This window comes from Mytilus galloprovincialis, chromosome 2, assembly GCF_965363235.1.
Source record: "Mytilus galloprovincialis chromosome 2, xbMytGall1.hap1.1, whole genome shotgun sequence".
Taxonomy (NCBI): domain Eukaryota; kingdom Metazoa; phylum Mollusca; class Bivalvia; order Mytilida; family Mytilidae; genus Mytilus; species Mytilus galloprovincialis.
The window spans coordinates 88,408,402-88,431,882 of record NC_134839.1 but is presented as its reverse complement, the minus strand read 5'-3'; the positions used below and the strand labels follow the sequence as shown (position 1 = coordinate 88,431,882).

The following is a 23,481-nucleotide window of genomic DNA, read 5'->3' as shown; positions in this document are numbered from 1 at the left end:
AAGTACCAGGATTATAATTTAGTACGCCAGACGCGCTTTTTATCTGGCGTACTAAATCGAAATGAAAGTTCAATTTCTTTAAAGGGAATTATAAATTCCAAGAACTTTAATTCATTGCGTTGTTAGACTCATTATCCACACAAACATATGCAATAGCAAGTATAAAGTGTTTCCTTCTTTAAAACGAATAACAATGTAATGTTCATCTTTGATGCTCAAACTAAATGCATGTCAGATTAATATCCTTGAAATTTGTCAATGTGTATAACCAACGTGTTCGAATAATCGTTAAGGGCAACATTTATCAATGGTAGGAGACATTTTGTTTGGGTCTACCGCATCTTTTTTTATGTAACTCAGCTAGAAGAATCTGTTTTACATTCAGAAAAAGACTTATATTGGTAAATTTTCTTTAAGTTAACGCAAGCGTTCTCATTTTACCATTGGTAAGCAGAAAAAATAGAAAGTTAACTAGAGTTTTCATTTTGTAACAAACTGTTACAATATATGGTTTTGCTCGGGTAATATACATGAAAGATTCATTACCTCATAATCTGTATCCTGTTTAAGACGTCTAATAAACTTATACGTTTGAGGAACTGACTTGTACAGAAAATAGCCTATCAATAGCACATAACATAATGATGTGGGTATATAAACTATAAAGTAAGCATCTATTCTTCTAATCTAAAAGATAAAAAAAAGGCCATCAACACTGGTATAGGCTGTGTGAAACAATCATAGTTAAACAATCATTGGTGCATATAGTGTAAAATGAATTCAATATTTTAGTTAAATAATTAGACACTTTTCCATAAGTAGGGGATCCATGAAAAAATAATCTTCAATATTTTGCAGAAGTACAGCAATGGGATTGAATAGGTTTATAATTTGACTCTTTTTTGATTATTCAGACATTTTACACATTTCACGATTAATTAACATGTACTTGTTGTGAGATTATCACTATGTTAAGAAAAGTTCATCGGGAGATATTACAAGACATTACTGATAAATTTTGAGTTTCAACTTTATAGATAATACATGATGGTCTTGAAGTATTAAATCTAGGTACTGATGTTGTTGATCAGCTTGATTAAGTGTTGTAATGTTCTTTTATTTGTCTTTGGAAATAAATAATTGTTTAGTCTATTTTTGGAAATATCCTTTTGGAGTGGACAATGTGCTGTAGTCATTTTTTGTATTCTCGTCTTTCATTGTTTTTCTGTGTACTTTGTCTAAATGCCATTTTGCTTTTCTTTGTTGACATATTTGTTTGGTTATAACACAATATTGACTACTGTACCAATTTTTTTAACACTTTAACGCATTACGTCTGTTTGTTTCATTCACACATCATTGTCAATTTAATTGAATGTTACTCGACTGTCATGCAGATGAGAGTTTAACTAAGCTATACAACCCGATTCATTTATCATGTTCTATATATGGAAATGCCTGCACCAAGTCAAGACTATGGCATTGTTCACAGTTCGTTTGGTGTTTGAGCTTTTTATTATGCCATTTAAGAACGTGCTTTCCGATTTGAGAAGGTTATTTCCGATTTGAATACATTTTTTATTTCTATCAGTTATATTGGAGTCTATGAATGTTTACATTGATCGTTTCTTTGTTTACCAGCCCTACAATAAACATAAAAGTTACGATGCCTCAGTATCAGTAAATGACATATGTGATAAGAAGACAGTGAGCAGACAACATAGCCACAAATTGAAAGTAAGGAAACATCCATGTATCAATATGGATTGATGTATTTTTGTTTCCCGTTATTTTTATTTTTTCCCTTTTTTCTGTTTAGTATTGTATTGTCTTTTTTTCTTATTAGACTTATCACAGGTTTTTATTGCATCCTAAGTATATAAATTTTTTTGTATAATTTTGTTGTAGGTATGTCATTTTTGCGCCTGTCCCAAGTCAGGAGCCTCTGGCCTTTGTTAGTCTTGTATTATTTTAATTTTAGTTTCTTGTGTACAATTTGGAAATTAGTATGGCGTTCATTATCACTGGACTAGTATATATTTGTTTAGGGGCCAGCTGAAGGACGCCTCCGGGTGCGAGAATTTCTCGCTACATTGAAGACCTGTTGGTGACCCTCTACTGTTGTTTTTTATTTGGTCGGGTTGTTGTCTCTTTAACACATTCCCCATTTCCATTCTCAATTTTAAGTTTAAGATATTTTTTTTCATTCAGTACTTAATGCTTTTTGCTCATTTTTCTTTTTTGAAAACAAAGTTTAAGATATCTACAAAATAAAACTATTCATGTGTTCATAAATTTGGGCATATATCCGTACCACCCATAGGTCTAAAAATATTGTAGTGTTTTTCAACAAAGATTTGACGCTCGATCTTTTCAATTCAATTTTATGAAAAAACGAACAGAAATGCATGTGATATTTTTGGACCGCTTGATAGATATATGTCTATGGTTTCAGGAAAGGTATAACTCTATTTGATTTAAATTTTCTTTTGTACCAATTTTTTGAAATTTGTGTGACATGTTCGCCCCCCTTTTTGCAATATTTTGTATCAAATAAATGCAGATTGTTGCCATGGTTTCACCAAAAAGACATTATATTTCACCATTATAACTATTGGAAATAAAATCTATGGAAGATTCTCTTTCCACTATACACATGCATAACACAAATATTAAGCATTAATCGTTAGAAAGGAAAGGAAAGAGGGTGTTCAGTTTCAATTTAGCATGAACTCAGTCTAAATTTGGTCCCGCTGTTATAAATTAATTCAGCATTTGCAAAATTTTAACCAAGGCTTTGGTATGCTAATACACAACAAAATTGACATTATCGAGCTTTAAGATAGCTTCAATTTGTAAATGGTGTCTACTGTTAAGGTTAATTTAAGTTTTTAAACAAGAAAAGACAAGAACAGAAGGTATATTTTTAGAAATTTGACTGAAAAAGAAGAATTTACGCTTTGACATGGCATGTTACTACAAATTACTTTTTTGTAGCATTTCAGTGACAACTGCTAAACTTCATAAAATATTTATTTCTGAACCTGTTTTCAAAACTAGCTAGACAATTTGTTTGGTTTAGCTAGCAGAACACAGAAATTCATCTAAAGTGGAATTGGGAAAAATGTTTAATTTTAAGGTAGCAATACACAGTTGGAAGTTTAGTTTCGCATTATGGCCATGGTGAATTTTTACAATATACAAGTTTCTGTACAATAAAAATGATTTTTAGATAGTTGAAGAATAATACAACCATTCTAGCGGTTTTATGTGACCATTTAGATTGCTTTTAGGATGTTTTATAGGCAATTTCTCTGTTTTCCTATTTGTACCGCCCATAGGTCTAAAAATTATTGTAGTGTTTTTCAACAAAAAGATTTGACGCTCGATCTTCTCAATTCAATTTTTATTAAAATACGAGCAGAAATGCATTTGATTTTTTTTTACCTCTTGATAGATATATGTCTATGGTTTCAGGAAAGATATCAATCTGATTGATAAAAATTTTCTTTTGGACCAAATTTTTGTGACTTTTATGACATGTTCACCCCCCTTTTTGCAATATTTTGGTTCAAATAAATGCAGATTGTTGCCAAGGTTACACCAAAAAGAGAGTATATTTCACCATTATAACTATTGGAAATTTAATCTATGGAAGATTATCTTTCCAATATACACATGCATAACACAAATATTAAGCCTTAATTGTTAGAAAGGAAAGAAAGGAGGGTGTTCAGTTTCAATTTAGCATGACATCAGTCTAAATTTGGTCCCGTGTTCAAAAATTATGAGTGTCAATTTTAAGTTTTTGTCCTTACTGTGTATTGCTACCTATAGAATAAAAAAAAATGTCCCACGTTTTTGTTCTTATTTTATCTTTTTGTAGATCTTATCAAAGGCATCAGTAGTCTACCGCTGTAAAATAGATATAATTTTATTCAGCAAAAACAAATCCAGGTAAGGAAATTAAAACCCGAGAGAAGTACATCAACTATAGATGAAAAACAACGGAACAACAGAAACACAGAACTTCAACATATGCAAACAAATAATAATACATGGAAACGAAATACGATTACAACTGCCATATTCCTTACTTTGTACAGGATTCTACATTTTAGGGAATTCATCCTGAACGTTCTTAATTTTGAATAAGGCGCCTGCCCAAAAAACATTGGAACTGTCGCAAGCTGAAATTATTTTTATATGGAAGGGATAAACGATAACTTGCATCTTTTGAAAATTCTAAAACTTGAACAGTTCTTAATGCACTACAAAAGAAAAACCTGAATATGCACACAAAAACAATATCGTGGCATGTTAACGAACAATGCACACGAACTAACAACTCTAAGCTTCCACTATCTTTTCAGATAGGAAAACCTTTGGTGCTTAAGTACAAGAAATTGAGATAATATAATTTAGACATAACAATTCAACACAAGTATCGTAAATAGTTCGTAGTTTAAATAGTAGTTTATTAAAAAAATGTGAATCTAATTATCAATAATTAACTGTTAACACATATATTTTTTCGCCTTTGTAGTATTTGTAAGTATTCAAATTTAAGCAGCAATACCTCAACATGTGAGTTATGAAAATATTCAAAGAAAATGAACCGTGACTGACAATACATAGCTTTATAATCTCCTTGGAAATGAAATATGTCAATAATAATACAAACTATAGCAAATACCTTTGACTTATCATTAACAGTCACCTTTAAACATACCTAAATCTAAACGCTAACTTGTAAACTATGTTAAAATGTTTATTTGTTTATTTTCTTTGGTTACATCTTCTGACATCAGACTCGGACTTCTCTTGAACTGAATGTTAATGTGCGTATTGTTATGCGTTTACTTTTCTGCATTGGCTAGAGGTATAGGGGAGGGATGAGATCTCACAAACATGTTTAACCCCGCGGTATTTTTGCGCCTGTCCCAAGTCAGGAGCCTCTGGTCTTCGTTAGTCTTGTATCATTTTTACTTTTAGTTTCTTGTGTACAATTTGGAGTTTAGTATGGTGTTCATTATCACTGAACCAGTATATATTTGTTTAGGGGCCAGCTGAAGGACGCCTCCGGGTGCGAGAATTTCTCGTTGCATTGAAGACCTGTTGGTGACCTTCTGCTGTTGTCTGCTCTATGGTCGGGTTGTTGTCTCTTTGGCACATTCCCCATTTCCATTCTCAATTTTAAAGTTTCAAAGTTAATGAACCCTTATGAGTTGGTGGGGCTATAAAATCTCCTCGGAAACGAAACTTGCCAATACGTTTGCATACCAATTTTCTTTGACTTAACCTTATCAGTTTATCTTAAACTGATCTTGTCACAAACTTATATTCGGCTGTTGTATGCTCTATGGTCGGGTTGTTGTCGCTTTGACACATTCCCCATTTCCTTTCTCAATTTTATGTAAACTAAACAAAAGTGTGACGGGTAAATGATAGTGCTTATGCTTATACAACTACTACAAATTGACATTCGTGGTTCAGCATGAGCTGAACTAATTACAAACTAATACATGACAAAAAAGAAAAGGTTTCATAGTCGATAGGTCATAACTAAGGGTAAGGGTCAGACATTTTCAAGGGAAATGAGATGTGCAAATGGTAATAGAACGGCATACCAAATATCGTTTACCTACCCTTAGACGTTCACCATAAACTTAACCTTACCGCAAACGTATAAATTGTTGAAGTCGGGGCCGACAATTCTGGAAACGGAATGCCTAGACTATGCCACACTTTTTTAATTCCGTCGCGGCGACACAAAAGAAAAATAAAGAATGACCTTAGAAAGACAATTATTTATGTAAAATTTTTAAGGCCAAGTGAAACAAAAAGTTTGATCCGGGAAAATTGTGTGATAAGATGACTATTACACGAAGGAAGTAATTTAGAATAGAGTCATAACAGTCAATTAATATAAAATATTAGAAAACAATGCATTTCCATATCTGCTTCTTATATTTCTTTTAATTTCTGTTATTGCATTTTATAATCCAAAGTATGGAATGAAACCTCCAAAACACCTGTATGATTTAGAGACATACCGCCCTGATCAGTTCCAAATCTGGAAATTTCTTTTTACCTATTATGTTCACACATGCAACTGTCGAACAATTGAGAGGTTTAGCTAGTTATTGATACAGATTTAATTCACTATTTTCTAGATTAGGAAATGTCTGTATCGCAAATATGACAGTTGTTTTACTTGCGTTTTATGTCTTTGGGTTTTGCATTTTCCCGATTTATAATGACTTTTCGTTTTGAATTTCCCTTAAGGTTTGGTGTTTTTGTTATTTTTTATTTTTTTTTGAGAGAAATACTTACATACGGAGAATTGATCAGCTTGTAAATTAAGATGGAAAATCTAAAAAAAAAAATTACTTTGAAGTTATTTCGATAAAATGCCTTTGTAATGTTTGAATATGCTTTTTGTCCTACTCATAACTATTTATGTGCATAATTGATATATCAAAGGTGTCTTTAAGAAATAGAATTGAAACAATTCTATCACAGTTATATTAAAAAAAGCAATTGCAAAATTGCAGATTGATCCGTTCCCCTTAATCTCAATATTTTCATATAGGAAAGATATATAGACAAATCGAATCAAGTAGAGATACAAGATAAAAAAAAACCCTGAAAACTAGTTAGAACAAGAATATCTTCAACTATTAGATGGATGGACTGAAATTGAAGGCAGAGCAGTCGGTTTGTGCCTTGAAAAATTGCCTGTTTAAATGAGACATCGGATTAAACTGCTCCAATCGGATCGGTAATGGCTGTGTTATTATGTATTCTTCTGAATAAAACGGTTAGCATCGAACGATAACACTAACTGGTGGAGGGGAATAGTCAAATTGTTCATATTTTCTTCTTAACCAAATGCTAAAAGACCTTTATATGTCCTCTTAGCTGAATTGATTTTTTTAAAGAATATCATAGGAATATCGAAAGGGCACGAAATCATATAATAAAAAAGATATTAAAATGACAAAAATAACGGTGTAAAAAATATGCAAAACAATGGTCAAAAGAAATTGTTTAACAAACAACGAGTTTTGTTTGAAAAACAGGAACAACCCCAGCCGAGTCGGAAGTTTCAACTGTTTTTGTTTATCCGAGTAACTTCCGGTAATAGGCCGCTTCTGGTCATGCCAAAAACACGAATACATTATTACAAATATATCCAGGTGAATTTTTTTCCCATTCTGTTGATGGTTGAACCCGTTTGAGTAGCACTTCGTTATTTAGGTATACATTTGTTTAATTTCTTTTTTTTTAAGTCCCTTTATTTTATCATGTATGACCCCGCCCATTGTTGTTTATGTGATTCCTAAGCATCTGTATTCATACTTTTGAAATGTAGAGGTTTTCTTTAAAAAAATGTCGAAATATGTATAAGAAAAAGAAGATGTGATTTAAATGCCAATAAAACATTTATTCTTCATTAACCAAACAAAGTAAATTTTAGCTATACACTGCTCGTTGAATATGTAGTGAATAGAGTGTTTCAACATATATCATTTTCAAACAGCTTTGTAAGTTTGAACAGTAATTCTATATGGCACTTAGGTGCTTTTGCAGGACATATCTATTGTCTACAAGATTTGATCATTTGTCGTTTTTTTTCTGATCTTATAATATTCAATCTTATAACACATCATATCAAAATTGAAACAAAGTATAAAAATACTTACATGAATGCAGTGTAGAACAAGCCAATCAATGGTTCAACGATAATTCTTCTACATCGTATTACAGCAAATACAGGATAAAATTTCAGAGAAACAAACAGTGCCATAATCAGCAAAATAAACACTGAAAAAGTGAAGTATGATAATAAACAAGTGATAATGAGGTATGATGTTTTAGTGAATTTCTCCATCTAATATTGCGCCTCCTTAAAATATTAATTGCAGATTAATAAAAGAAAAAGTGACATGATATGGGAGATGACCCGACTTATCTGAGAGGAACTGCACAAACATACTGCTTGGAAAACATTATGTGATTAGCGGTTTGTTCAATTCCAACAATACAGTAAAAAATAATAAGCCAATTAATAACTTTGCAAGAGGTTTACAATATCAAGTTGTCCTGTGTAAACATATCTAGATAAAATGCAAGTCAGGAGCCTGTGGCCTTTGTTAGTCTTGTATTATTTTAATTTTAGTTTCTTGTGTACAATTTGGAAATTAGTATGGCGTTCATTATCACTGGACTAGTATATATTTGTTTAGGGGCAAGCTGAAGGACGCCTCCGGGTGCGGGAATTTCTCGCTACATTGAAGACCTGTTGGTGACCCTCTGCTGTTGTTTTTTATTTGGTCGGGTTGTTGTCTCTTTGACGCATTCCCCATTTCCATTCTCAATTTTATGTTGAAAACAGAAAAAGAAAAATTTATGATTGCGTATCTATTAATATACATTCGGTTTAATCAATCTATTTATATCATTACTTAGCATGTTCAATAGAATAATTGTCAATTTAGATGTACATTTAATGTTGCAATAGGAACGCGAGGTTTGGCTAGCCACAAACCAGTTTAAACCCATCATTCTTTTTAAATGTCCTGTACAAAGTCAGGAAAATGGCAATTTTTATCTAATCGTTCGTTTCTATGTATGTTGTACTTCAGTGTTTCTGTTATTTTGTTGTTTTCTTCTTATGGTTAATGTGTTTCCCTCAGTTTTAGTTTGTAACCCTGATTAGTTTTCTCTCAATCGATTTATGACTTTTGAACAGCGGTATACTACTGTTGTCGTTATTATTGTCAATGACAAACCCAAGCCTTCTCTTAAAAAAAAAACTTTAAAAGTATTACTTTTAGACCCCATTTAATATACAAAATACTTCATGCACTAGTATGTTATCACGTAGAAACATGAGTACATGGTTTGTAATGAAGACAACATTAGTTCGATAGAGAAGAAGAGAAACTGAAGAGAGAATGTATTACCAAATTTCAACAAAGTTACTCAATTATGCCTGAAGAATATTTTGTTATAATTACGCATAAACATCTTCTAGCAAATATAGCAGACCTTTACTGCAAATATGCTGCATCAATATGAATTATTTATCATTTGAGAACTTTGTACCAACTTGCGATGTTAATTCTGAGATAATAGTTCACTTTAGTATGTATGACATATGTTCCTTACGTCGTAGCTACATTCCCCTTCCCTTTCATGAATGTGCCCTACCGAATTAGACTATTTACCGGATTTGTAATCACATAAGCAACACGACGGGTGCCACATATGGAGCAGGATCTGCTTACCTTTCTGGAGCACCTGAGATCACCCCTAGTTTTTGGTGGGGTTCGTGTTGTTTATTCTTTAGTTTTCTATGTTGTGTCATGTGTACTATTGTTTTTCTGTTTGTCTTTTTCATTTTTAGCCATGGCGTTGTCAGTTTGTTTTAGATTTATGAGTTTGACTGTCCCTTTGGTATCTTTCGTCACTCTTTTACAAAAAAAAAAAAAAAACTATAATGAACTTTTGATTCACAAATTCAGAGTTTTGCAAAAAAAAACTTTCAGTGTCATTGCTGCATTTTTAGTTTCTGTTAATATTAAAAATAAGGAGATGTTGTATGATTGCCAATGATAAAGCTATCAATCACAATTAAATTGAATTCAATGTCAGCAATTTTATCTGATCACCTGTAGTTTGATGGGGATACGATTTGATAACGGACTACACGTGATGACTGTATATATTTGGTATAGATTGCCCTAAAAAATACACGGTTAGTTACCATATAGGGTTTGCAACCATATGGGGTTAGCAAGGAGTTACTTCCCTTGGAAAACAAAAAAGAAATTTAAAAGGGTTAAACAGACTAAGAAACTGATAATGAACGATTGAAATACATTCATAAAACAAATTTAAAGCCTACACGTTGTTTTTGTTGGCATTTTATTTTTGTATAGACAGATGGCAGTATGTTCTTAACTAGTTAAAACTAAGTATTGAAGACTTTAACACTTAGCCCAATACATTTGAAAAAAAAAAAGAAATTGGCGATGAAAGGTTGATACAAGTTAAAAAAAAAAACATAATTAAAGCTAACAAGTTGTTATTATTTGCATAACGGAGTTACTTCCCTTTCAATCGTTTTAATCAATCTGAAAGGATTCAATAGACGAAGAAATAAATACATGTATTGAACGATTGAAATAAATTAATACAACAGACGAAGAAATAAATACATGTATTGAACGATTGAAATAAATTAATACAACAAGTTTAAAGCTAAAAAGTTGTTATTGTTGGCATTTGTTTTCTGTATAGACAAATGGAAGTATAGGATCTTAATACTAAATATTGACAACTATATTGATCACTTTGATAGGCCGCTAGTAAAAATTCCACATGTATAGGTAGTCGGTAAGATAAATTCGTTACACGGTGTGCTTGTGACCGAATACGAGATATATAGGGTCAGTAAATTCCACATGGGGATTCATATGAAATTTACTGAGACCATATATCTCGTACTAGGTCACTTACACACCATGTAACTAATAATATCTTACCTTCTATAGATTTATAGAGACATGATTGGTTAAAGAACTACATGTGGTGACATGTTTATTTGATACAGGGTGTCCTAAAATATATAAGGTAAGTTACCATGCATGGTTAGTTGCCATATGGGGTTAGTAAGGAGTTACTTCCCTTTCAAAATAAAAAAAGATGCCACAACCCTTTATCAAAACAACATGGTGTTGACGAAAAATCTCTAAGGATTCAACAGACTAAGACATTGACAATGAAAGATTGAAATAAGTTCATATCACATAATTATAGGTAACAAGTTGTTATTGTTGGCATAACGGAGTTACTTCCCTTTCAAAACAAAAGAAAAATCTGAAAGGATTCATCAAACGAAGAAATTGATACATGTAATGGACGATTGAAAAACATTTCATAAAACAAATTTAAAGCTAAAAAGTTGTTATTGTTGGCATTTGTTTTCTGTATAGACAAATGGAAGTTGGATCTTAATACTAAGTTTTGAAGACTTGATATCTTTGGTAGGCTGCTAGTCAACATACCACATGTGAATATAGTCAGTAAGATAAATTCGTTGCACGGTGGGCTAGTGACCTAATACGATATATATGGGGTCAGTAAATTCCATTTGAGGATTCGAATTTCGCTCTCAGCCAATATGTAATTTACTGACTCCGTATATATCGTATTAGGTCACTAACACACGATGTTACTAATAATATGCAACCATACGTCTTTTTATTTGACAGTTTCAAGCTTTTATAACATGACAATTTGTAGATAGGGCAAGGAGAACAGCTCGTGCATTATTTCTACAGACCTGCAATATTTGATACAGCCGTCACCCTTTGTTAACATTACTTGTTATATATGCCCTTAGGATGAGACTTTTTTTTTTAAATCTGCGAGCTAATTTTTTGGTTCAATTTTTTACTGCAGATGTTTCTGATGTATTTAAATATTACTATTAGGAATCCTTCAACACATCTGGGGTTTTTATTTAAATTTTGAATTTTTTTTATGATTTAATAGCATCCTTATAACTTGAGAGTATTCTTGTGTTGCTTTTATGCTTACAACAATGTAAAGTATTGTCAACAATGAGTATGCTTATAATGTAAATTCACGTACCTTATTATTCCCTGCACATTGAATAAGTCATAAGCTTCATTTAATGTTATTTGATTAATATATGGTTATTTTTTTTTAATTTTTTTTTTTTACATATTTATGATGATATAACTGTCAAAAAAGGGATTTTAAAGTGAATATTGCAATTAATATTGCAGTGTTTTACCTAAATGTTCATACAACTCAAAGTGACGTGTTTTCGAAATTCACGAATATATTATTTGAGAAAGAAGTAAATAAGAAAAATTCACAAACAGGCTTTGATACATATTCAGAGATTTAAATAGTTAAAATTCTATTAAATCGAATGTAATGAATATGTAATTTAATTTAGATTTTCATGAAATATGATTACGATTAACGAACTACTTCTCCTGTGTAACTCAATACAAAAACAAGACCAACGATCTGAAATAATGATGAATTAAAATATTGAAAATTAAAAAACTAGAAAGAATAACTGTTCCATATATTTTAATTTCTAACACGGTCTTGTTTTTCTTTTTTAAACTTTGTCTCCATGTCTACCATCAATACAAGTTATCAGATGAAAATAGTGCATGATGTACAAAACAATTTTTTACAGATTTCAACATACTTTGGTATACAATATTTTTTGTTGTTGTATATATATATATATCATGATTTATATCTCTGTTTCTGTGTATTAGCACATAACAAGCATGCAATACTTACCTCTCACCCAAGGTACAACTAATGTTGGAATTTTCATTGAATGTATAATTGTTTCAGTATTAAATATCAAAGTCACAAGTTCATTTGAAGTACATCCGAACGCCGCTGCATAAAAAATGGCTAGATTATCATCTTGCAGAAAGTTAATTGGTCTGAAATATATATATAAAAAAAATATATTGATGCCTCTGATAATCGCTAATGAAATTGTTTTTGTTGGGAAGCATAACAGGTATATTAAAACGTGAGTTAAAAGAAGTCAAATCAAGCAAATATGACTATGTTTGGATAAAGATTTAAGTAGAACATGCATATATATCTAAATAAGGGCACAGTAGTATACTGGTGTTCAAAAGTCATAAATCAATGGAGAAAAAACAAATACGGGTTACAAACTAAAACATGTCAACTATAAGAGGAAAACAAAGAAACAACAGGAACACAGTTACAACATATGATAAAAACTGCCATATGCCTGACTTGATACAGGACATTTTAAGAAAAACGGGTTGGTTTAACCTGGTTTGTCGTTAATTAAGTTCCGTATGAATGTAAATCTTACATCTACCATCATAAAAAATCCAAGACACAACTTTTGTTAAGTCTGTCTCATATCTTGACTTACATCTATAATTGATAATGAGGGTCGGTTGAAAACAATACTTTACGACAAAATAGATGATTTTAGCTTCCCAATTGTGAACTTTCCATTTTTATGTAGCAATATTCAAGCAGCGCCTATATACAGAGTATATATCTCCCAATTGATACGATATTCCCGGGCTTGTATTTCCTATCATGATTTCCTTGGCAGAGGAGTGCTGCAAATAAGGAAGCTATTAAGCAAAGATTCAAATGGTGAAGTTGAAATCATCCCTTCGTAAGTTTTACGGACGCCATTACGAGTTGGTTGACCGTTATGACTTATTCGTTTCATAGATGATATCGGATATGTTCCTTATGTCGTAACGACAATACCCTTCCCTTTTCATGAATGTGAACTACCGAATTAAACTATTTACCTGATTTGTAATAACATAAGCAACACGACGGATGACACATGTGGAGCAGGATCTGCTTACCCTTCCGGAGTACCTGAGATCAACCAAAGTTTTTGGCGGGGTACGTATTGCTTATTCTGTAGTGTTCTATGTTGTTTCTTCTGTACTATTGTTTGTCTGTTTGAATTTTTATTTTTGGCCATGGCGTTGTCCCTCTTGTGTATATCGTCCCTCTTTGTTATGATTACAAAGAAAAAAATCTATGGGCGCAATAAATGCATCAATATTGCAGGTAAATCCTTAGCTTGATGAGACAAAGTGAACGAGTATATGTAGAATCTATTGCATAAGATACTATCAAGGCGAGAAGACAACCAAAAGGACAAAGAAAACTTACAGAAAGATTTACATGCAATAGGAGTGTATATTTTATGTCAACATAAAAATGGTGACTACTGTATATATATATATATTATATATATGGATCAGTCATAACAGTCATTTTTGGAACTTTTCAAATGAAAATTGAATATCGTCAATAAAATTATTATTTTAAAGATACATTAAAACTATAATGTATGCAATTGAAAAGTAGTGTAAGGATACTTACATTACAATACCTGGTCTACCACCTAGTTTGTTTTTTTCAAAGCAAGACAGAAAAATTGAGAGTAAAATCTGAAAAAATGAAGACTGACATGTTATATGTATTGTTTTAGATATGCTTAAACGGGAGTTAAAAGGCACAGTTGCCTCTTTATTAGTCTTTATAAATGCATCATCACAAATTATAGAAAACACAAAACAGTGGTACGAATCAAAGTCTCCAAATTGATAAAAAAAAATGTGTTTGTTATGATAATATCCAAATATGGATTATTCGTTATCTCAAAGGATGAAGCACTTGTCTTAAAACTGAAACCTAATGAAATTTATAACAAACATAACCAAAATGAGTGGCTACTGTTAGCTTAGCCTTTGCTAGATTTGGCAAAACGTTTAGAAATTTTGGTTCTCAATGCTCTTCAACTTCGTACTTTATTTGGCCTTTTTAGCTTTTTTGGATTCCAGCGTCACTGATGAGTAGTTTGTAGACGAAACGCGCATCTGGCGTATATACACAATTTACTCCTGGTACCTATGATGAGTTTATTTACTGCGTTCACAAAATTAATTAAAATAGGAGTAGAAAATACTTAGTGGAATTCATATTCGAAAACGACTGACATATTATGACAAAATAAAACCCTAAAAAAAGAACAAAACACAAACAAAAGACTAAAAGACACGTTATATAAAATCTAATCCTAACCTCAAACAGGTGTTTACCTTTTTGAATCTTCAAAAGATTCATATACATTCTTTAGAATTTAAAAAAAAAATGATACAATTTTCTAAAGAAACTGTACTGGTTCACCAATAAAACCCACGAAACAATTTACGTTAGTTTTGGAGTTGTTTGTTTATTTAAAAATAACCTTTTGTTTTAGATATAATTTGCTTGCCTACTTTTAATTATTTATCTTACCTTGCTTTAATTTTCAAACAGTAGTATAGATTTGTCAAGACATTTGACTCAGATTATTATAGCAGAAATAGAATATTTAAACAATTTCAAATAATGAATATTTTAAAAGTATATCAGTTCCTAGCACGTCCATAACTGTCTCAGTTAAATGTTTATAACGTGATTCTGTCAGGTAACAAATTAAAATGTATATCATAGTACTGTGCACTTTGAAGTTGTTACAATATTATACAATTACAGCCTTTGTATGAGGTTGATACAAGGATATATTGACCTGAAAATGGTATATTGACTGAAGACGAAGACCGAGGGCTATACACTTCTTTGGGTCGATATATCCTTGTATTTACCTCATAAATATGCTATAATTGTTATGTTGTTAATTTCTGATCATGTTTGTATGACAATCGTCATTTAATTTTGTTGGAATTTTATAGATATATTGTCTCACAGACAATAACAACATATAAGTTGTTATTTTTTTTTTCACATCTTATGTATTTGAAGATTTTTCAGATATTCTTTTTTGTATTTTTTATCAAGTTTTTGATTTTTACATTTTTAGGCCTCAATTCTCACCTCAATTCTCACTGAACAGAAATTTATTGTATTATTAGATAATTCTCATGAATTCATTTATATTGCGAATGTTTTGTAATGCAGGACTATCTTACAGCTATGGCTACTGCTCCGGACTCTAATCCTGTTACTACATCAACGGAAGGGGCCTCATCAAAATTATTGGAAGACCTTGAATAGAAAGTTACTTAATTAACATACTAAAACACATCTCGAGACTTTGATTTATTTCAAAAATAAATTTTCCATCATTACGTTTTATCATTAGGACAAAATGTCTTGTGATTTCTATAAAGTACTTGAACCACAAATACTGTAAAGATGAGATTTGAGAATACGTTACCAATGAAGAAAATGGTTAGAGATATTATAGGCTTGGTCCTATATCAAGGAAGAATTTTCAAGAACTGCATACTATAGTTCTCTACCCTTTTAATGAAGTAGGAAAATGTTGTTGTTTTTCCTTAATATTTTATTAAATTTGTTCATACACCCCTGATCGTACGAGGCTATTAATGTATCCCTAATTTAAAAACTACGACATATCGCCATCCCATTGCGGGCTTAAAAATGAATTAACAAGGTTTTTGATAACCATGTCTTAAACCTTGATGTGGTTATGAACTAAACCATTGATTAACTCGGTATGAGCTATGTACACTAGAAAAAATATTTTTCAGTTCAAATAATTTGTAAGTTTATAGAGACAATCGGTGTACCGCCATCAGGAAAAGTCCAATTGTATTGTGTTTTTTTTTCTCTTTAAAAGCAATTATTTCATTAGTAAAAGTTTGGGACAACGGTTATGTTCTGCTTGTCCTAATCGCAATTCCATCCTCTATGCTTCGAGTGTTGCACAACATGATGTATACCTGGCCACGAGCACTACAAAAATACTTTTTGGGGTCAAACGTCTTATTTTGTCAAAGCACCTGGGTTCATCCCGGTTTGAGTTGGTGTCGAATTTCTGTATCTTTGGTTATAAATGAAGTTTTTTTCTGGATTGCCTTTTCATCATATCGTCGTTTTTTCTCTTTAAACCATGTGGTCGTCTGTTTTTCTTCGGTTTCAATTTTTTGTAATTTCTTTCTTTTTGGTTTGTTCTTTTTTTAAACATTTCAAAAGAAAACTTATGCGTTAGCCAGTGAAAATTAAATGTAAAACGCACCATTTTAAGTGTTAAACAGTATGAAGACTGCCAGTGATATTTCTTGTATATACTTACATGTCTGTTTCTTTTTTACTAAAGAAATAATGAAAATAAAATGATCATAGTGAAATAGACATGTAAGAATGGGTCAGTCAGTAGTGTTATAATTTTTTTTCGAATCATTTAACGATCAACTTCTGTAGTTCTTGATATAATGAATAGTATTGCTTTTTCAATATAGAAAACAGAGACAAAAAACTAAGACTCAACACATTTTATCATAAAAGCTCTTATTAAATGCAAGGCAATTTTAATCAAAGATTGCAATTATTATTCAATAAGATCTAGTGAATACTTGTCAGGGTATAAAATGCATAAAGTAACAGAAAATACTTTAAACAAGAAATAACGCTGTCTCACATTTAATATATCGTAACAAATAATATAACAGTACGTGTGTAACATTTATAATTTTATATGATCGTATTTGTATAACGATATTATGATTATACAAAATATAAGAAAAAATAATAGAAATGTATTAGAATGACTAAATAGAGTATAAAATAAGATTTACTGACTATTCAGTAAAAATATAACAGTGATACTTGGTGGAATGTTGCACATTATGTATTTTGTTAATACAATAAGAAGTGTAATAAAGAGTTTTATGAGTCTTTATATAAGAAAATATCTATAGAACACTACTTTTTTTTTTATACCACCTTTAAAAGAGCAACTACCTTTATTTTTTTTTTATTATAATTCAAAAAGTCCTAGAACGTGTTGCCAAATGATTTAATGAGCAACACAAATCTTGAATCTTATAAATTTGATGCAAAAGGTTCTCTATGAAAAAAAAAATGTAAATTATTATTTTATTGACTTGCTTCAGTATTCAAGCCAATGTCATTGTCAATTATAATTTTAACATAATCATTATTAACCTGACAAATTCAATATTTTGAAAATGTTACATAAATGGACCCATTTTAAATATGCCGTATGGCTTTCCTGGGCAATCAAGATTAGTATATTTCATTATTTTAATATGTTTATATGTCTAAATACTATACTATTTTTGAAATGTTTTATGTTGATATTTGAACAGATAAATCTTTCTATCTACATCAGACACGTAAATAAATACCACTATTAGTATAATGTAAATGGGTTTGTGCAAATAAATATTTTCTATTGTGTATTTTATGTTTCATAATAATCATAAGGAATCAAACCTAAAATTATTTTTGAGACCGAAAAAAATGTGTTTATATAGCGTAGTATTCAAGTATTGAAACTCTTTTGACTCTTTTGACTTTATTATCATTATACTAGAAAATAACAATATAGACCGCTAATAAGAAAATATTAATTCAATAAGTACTCAAAATGGTTTTCTATGTTTTTTTCAATGATTTTGATTGTCAAACAAATGCAAAACATCTGTCACACAACTAGATATCAATGAATTAAATCGAAATTAGTGTCATTTTCTAAGAGCATGAATTCTGCCATTGGTAAAATAAATAATTGATTGTTTTCTCTTAATTTGGCAATCAGCCTGTAGTGTTGCATATTTTCAGAGAGAACGCAACGTATCGTCGAACCAAATTATTTGATATTAGATTCACTTCGTCATTTACACTTCCTTATGCTTATCTTTCATTCATTGAGTTAAAATGTAGGTCTATCTTCTCTATCGTCAACATTTTTTTTATTGGGTTTTAATTATACTGGATAAAATCAATTATAAGATATAGATAGATATGTTTTATTTAAAGTGCATATTGAACAAAGATGTACCATATAACACCACAATTACAACTCAGTTCATTAACAATTGTATATTATATCAGCCAGCATTCAGAGGTTTATTAAACAGTAACAACATGTATACAAACATATAATCATACATGGATATATCAATTTAAATTAATCTGAGGTTATAATTTGTTTAAACGACTTATGTTTTTTTATATGATTTTATTAGTAGAAGTTTTTAATGTAAAAAAAAGCGCAGTTCTAATTTAAAAAGGGATACAAAGAATGGTCAATAATACACAATACATAAAATAAATTCATAATACATACCAGGATCAAAATTGTGAACACCACCAGCGCATCTCGTCTATAAACGACTAATCAATGGCGCCGAAATCAAAACAATTACAGGACTACAATTCAGTACAAATAAACATGTTACGAAATGGTATATTCTCGACGGTGAGGTTGACAAATTACACTTTAAATTTGGGGACGGTGTCAAAACATTGATTATAGTTAAAAATTAAATCATGTGCGTCTTGATTAATTCAAATCACATCATTATGTAACATCCTAATATTATGGCAATTGCTTTTGTGATATTGTTAGCTATCATACGACATGAAAGGTGTACGCGTGCAAGAGTGGGTGGGCTAGAAAAAAAGGGGGGTGGCTGAGAGTTATACAAGTTCATTCGATTCTAGTTTGATATTATATACATAGTAAGCCAATTAGATAATAGTTTTATTGTTGTATTACAGTTCCTGAAAAAGTTCAATCTATCGCTATACTAATCCCACACAAAGCTCTACAGTCTGAATGATTTATTCTCTCGGGTGTCTCCATCAGCTTCCAATGACCCTGGAAGTATTGAAGCGCCTTATATCGTGTTCGATATATACCCGCCACTCTGATATACGCAAATTATTTTTTTTACATTTTCTTCTTTCTGCTCGTGGTTTAGCTCTTAGTTGATGCCTTTTTCAAATCTTATCCTAGCACCCCGCCTTCTCCCTGAAAAAAAAACCCTGGTACCTCCGTAGAGTAGTAATAGGTACACATCTATAAAAACGCCATAATATTTTTTTTAGGAAACCCCTAGCATTGTTAGCTTAAATAGAGAAAAGACCCATCGGTCATCGGTGTTAATTTTCCTATTGTTATTTTCTTATGAAACGGTTGGCGAATTTCAACAAAACTTTCCAGGAATTTATAAAATACAAACTATCTGCATAAGGTGGTGTTAAGGTGTAAATGCAAAGTCAATATGTAATGCTTTTGAAACTCTGCGGGAATGTTCAACTGATGAGTAGTCAGTCATACTTTACACAAACCTCTTATCGTTCTGAACAAGCATTAAATATTTGCAACTGGACTTTATGCAACCAATAGTCATTTAGTCACAAACACCTTATAAATAAAATAAAAATTGAGCTAAAAATGTTTAGATTAAGACAAAGTTAGAAAAAAAAGGAAGAAAATACATGCCTTCGAAGCTATGTGACCGGGAGTAAAAAAATTCTAAACTAGAATGCAACATGTTTCAAATTAAAATTGTATAAAAATCATGTTTATGTGTTTTAAAAGAGATTCCGTCAGATAAAAATTTAGGTGGCAAACAACTGGATCAAAATACATACACTTCTTGTGTGCTTTTCATAAGTATATGAAAATGACCGTTACATATATATTCACGAGCGGGTATAAAGCAGATTATAATACTTAAGATTATGTGCAAGGTCTATCCATTTTGCAAGGGCTCGCCGAAATATTTACAGACGTATGTACCCCGTGTCTCCGTTTCATTTACATGACCGCCCCCCCTTTTTTTTGCATTAGAGTTTCTTAAAAATATTATGGAATTTATTGATATCTATTTCTTATATTTCTTATGGTAAAAATGTTTCTGAATATACTTTCCATACGGCGGAATTGCCTCTCAAAGTATCAATGCAGTTTTTTTAAATAATATACAATGTATACACAGGTAATCTCTTTTGTGTTTTGACACAGTCCCCACATTTAAAGTGTAATTTGTCAACCTCAGCGTCGTGAATAGACCTTTTCGTAACATGTCTAATAAATAGAACATATTAGACCAAGACACACGTCAATAATAGCTAACAAAAGGTTTCATATTTCAAATTCAATAAAGGACAATACGAGTTTTGTATTTTATCGATCATTTTTAAAATATATCTATATCTAAAAAAGCAGATATCGAAAACTAACGTGTTTGACTACAATTTTATATAGGTATAAAATAATAATCTTTACTAACACAGTAAAACAATTTTAGCTTAATATTGTGTGTAAGTTGAACTATATATTTCCGCTTTCTGATTTTATAAATATATTTCGTATACAAATACAAATCGTGGTTACCCTTCTATCGATAAGTGTCATGCCAAAAAATGACTTACATGTCCCCGTCTTTTCACCAACAATACGGTAAGGTCCACATTTAATAATCGCACATTTTCTTTAAAATTTGAAACTGATATAACTTGAAAAAAACAGTCTTATTTATTTACTCACATGAAACAAACCGGGATGCGGTATTCAGTACGTAGGTGAAACTGGACGGTATTTATCGAAACGCACTCAAGAACATCTGTACCGTTTTAAAAGACCCAATAAATTCAAAAGTATCATTTATCAACACCTTTTTAAAAGAAGCACAATCATCCTATCAAATATTTAGCAGTTCAACCTTTGGAAGTAGTAAATAAGCAGCCTGGTGAATCTCATTCAAAGTTTGTACGATCACGGAAAATAATTGAATTAAATAAATTGGATTAAAAAATTACAGACAGTCTACCCTCTCGGTCTCAATGATAATATCATGGGAATTGACATAATATCAAGAACCAATTCTGTTAACATTTTGGATATTGTTTCTAAAACTGTTCGAAAAAGCCGCTCTCATGGTCGTAGAAAAAATCGCAATCAAAGAAAATTTCGGACAAATCATACCAATATTTCGGATCTAATTTCTATTTCAAAAAACAACGGCAGACATTATTTGTTAACAAAGCTCTGTTCATTACCGATAAATAAGTTAAATAAAATTTTAGAGGATTGCAACACAATTTTATATAGCAGTCCTAAGTATGAAATCGTTCAAATTATAATGGCATATTGTAATTGATCGTCCTGAAGATCATAAAAAAAAACATTTTATTAAAATAAAGTATGTCAATAAAGGTTTTGATTTTGTTAATATTGCTGGTATTTTTAACCACCATTGTGTTAAAGAACAAATTCCTGGATATTTTGATAATACTGAGCTCCCTCTTATTTGTTATATTTATAAGAAATCTACCCGGAAATTTGTGTTTAATTATAGCCAATTGTGTAAAGATGTTAATATCAGTGAAAATACACCTACTTCATGTAATTGCAGTAATTCCAAATACATTTATGGACCCATTTCCCATGTTATAACAGGAGATCTTAACATCGTTCAAGACCGAGAGTTGAAATCATTCCTCAGTAAAGGACCTAAATATCGTCCCCCTTCAACTATTAATTGGAATGAGTGTCGTGATATCATCCACGACTCACTCCGTACTTACTGTTTGAAATGGATAAAACGGGAAAAAGCTGACAAAAAATCTTTGGACTCTTTTTATAATTCAGTAATAAACATTGTTGATATACGTATTCAACATTTTAAAGAACATTTTAATCTTAAAAATAACCACAATAAACCTATTTCTCGTATCAAACATAAACTAAAAGAACTAGTCAAGGAATTTGTTTTTGTCCCGGCCGATAAAGCTGCTAATAATATTATTATTGTTTGACGTAAATTTTACATTGAGGTTCTACAAAAAGAGATCACCAATTCACCAACATTCCAACTGACTCCATTTTCAGAAAACGACATCTGTAACAAACATAAACTTTTAGCTACCGCTTTACAAGCAGAACCAAAAACAATGAAAGTCCCAACTATGTATTGACTTCCGAAACTACACAAAACACCATACAAATATAGATTTATTTCGTCTTCAAGCCATTGTTCCACTACTAAATTGTCTATTCTTCTTACCAGTACACTTGATACAATCAAAACCCTGATAATAAATTGTTCAAATAAAGCCTTCGAAAATAGTGGAATTAATTACTTTTGGAGTGTCAAAAACTCGTTGGAAGAACTTGATAAATTGCATGCTTATATTGGTGATTTTGAATCTGTTCAAAGTTTTTATTTTTCTACCTTATATACCACATTACCTCACATTCTCATTTAGAAAAAATTCACACACCTAATTAAATGGGCACTTAAAATGTCAGAATGTGAATATATATGTTCAAACTCTTTTAGGTCATTTTTTAGTAGCAATAAACAAAAAAACTATGTCAATTGGACATGCTTTGATACTGCATCTGCTCTTGAATTTTTACTAGATAACATTTTTGTTCGCTTTGGAGATTCCGTATATCGTCAGGTTATCGGAATTCCAATGGGGACTAACTGTGCACCACTTATTGCGGACCTGTTTTTTTATTGCTATGAGTTACAATTTATGACAAAAATCAGCAAAGACCCATCGAAACAACATCTGATACACAAATTAAATAATACTTTTAGATATTTGGATGATATTTTAGCTCTCAATAATGACGACTTCAGTATGTATACTAAAGAAATTTATCCTGTTGAACTTACTTTAAATAAAGCTAATACTAACAATGACCACTGCCCTTTCCTCGATCTTGATATATATATCATTAACGGAAAGCTTAATACTAAAACTTATGATAAAAGAGATGATTTCTCATTTCCTATCGTTAATTATCCATTTTTAGATGGTGACGTTCCCTTGTCACTATCTTACGTAGTTTATATATCTCAACTTGTACGATTCGCTCGTGTATGTAACAATGTTTTAGATTTTAACGAGAGAAATTTATGTATTACTGAAAAATTATTACATCAGGGTTTTCGATATCACAAACTAGTCAAAACATTTACTAAATTTTATCATCGGTATAAGGACATCATTCGTAAATATAGCTCAACACGCAGACTTCTTATACGTTCAGGTATTTCACATCCAATATTTTATGGAAATATTCTTTAT

At 30.9% G+C, this 23,481-nt stretch overlaps 1 protein-coding gene across 3 annotated transcripts in view; it reads right to left on the bottom strand.

Annotated features, from left to right (window-relative positions):
* Window positions 1-18,869, bottom strand: part of LOC143064761 (stimulated by retinoic acid gene 6 protein-like) — a 35,137-nt gene extending 16,268 nt beyond the window's left edge. The window contains exons 1-8 of one of the 3 annotated variants that reach the window (XM_076237835.1): window positions 18,716-18,869; window positions 16,697-16,714; window positions 15,567-15,642; window positions 13,975-14,042; window positions 12,364-12,515; window positions 7,710-7,830; window positions 6,337-6,376; window positions 547-687 (exon numbers count right to left, since the gene is read on the bottom strand). In XM_076237835.1, coding sequence (XP_076093950.1) covers window positions 547-687; window positions 6,337-6,376; window positions 7,710-7,830; window positions 12,364-12,515; window positions 13,975-14,042; window positions 15,567-15,642; window positions 16,697-16,698 — 600 coding nt within the window. In that variant the 5' untranslated portion in view covers window positions 16,699-16,714; window positions 18,716-18,869. Of the gene's footprint in view, window positions 1-546; window positions 688-6,336; window positions 6,377-7,709; window positions 7,831-12,363; window positions 12,516-13,974; window positions 14,043-15,471; window positions 15,643-16,696; window positions 16,715-18,715 lie in introns of those variants that run through there. The other 2 variants (XM_076237837.1, XM_076237836.1) reach the window with 2 other exon arrangements.
* Between the last annotated feature and the right edge of the window lie 4,612 nt (window positions 18,870-23,481).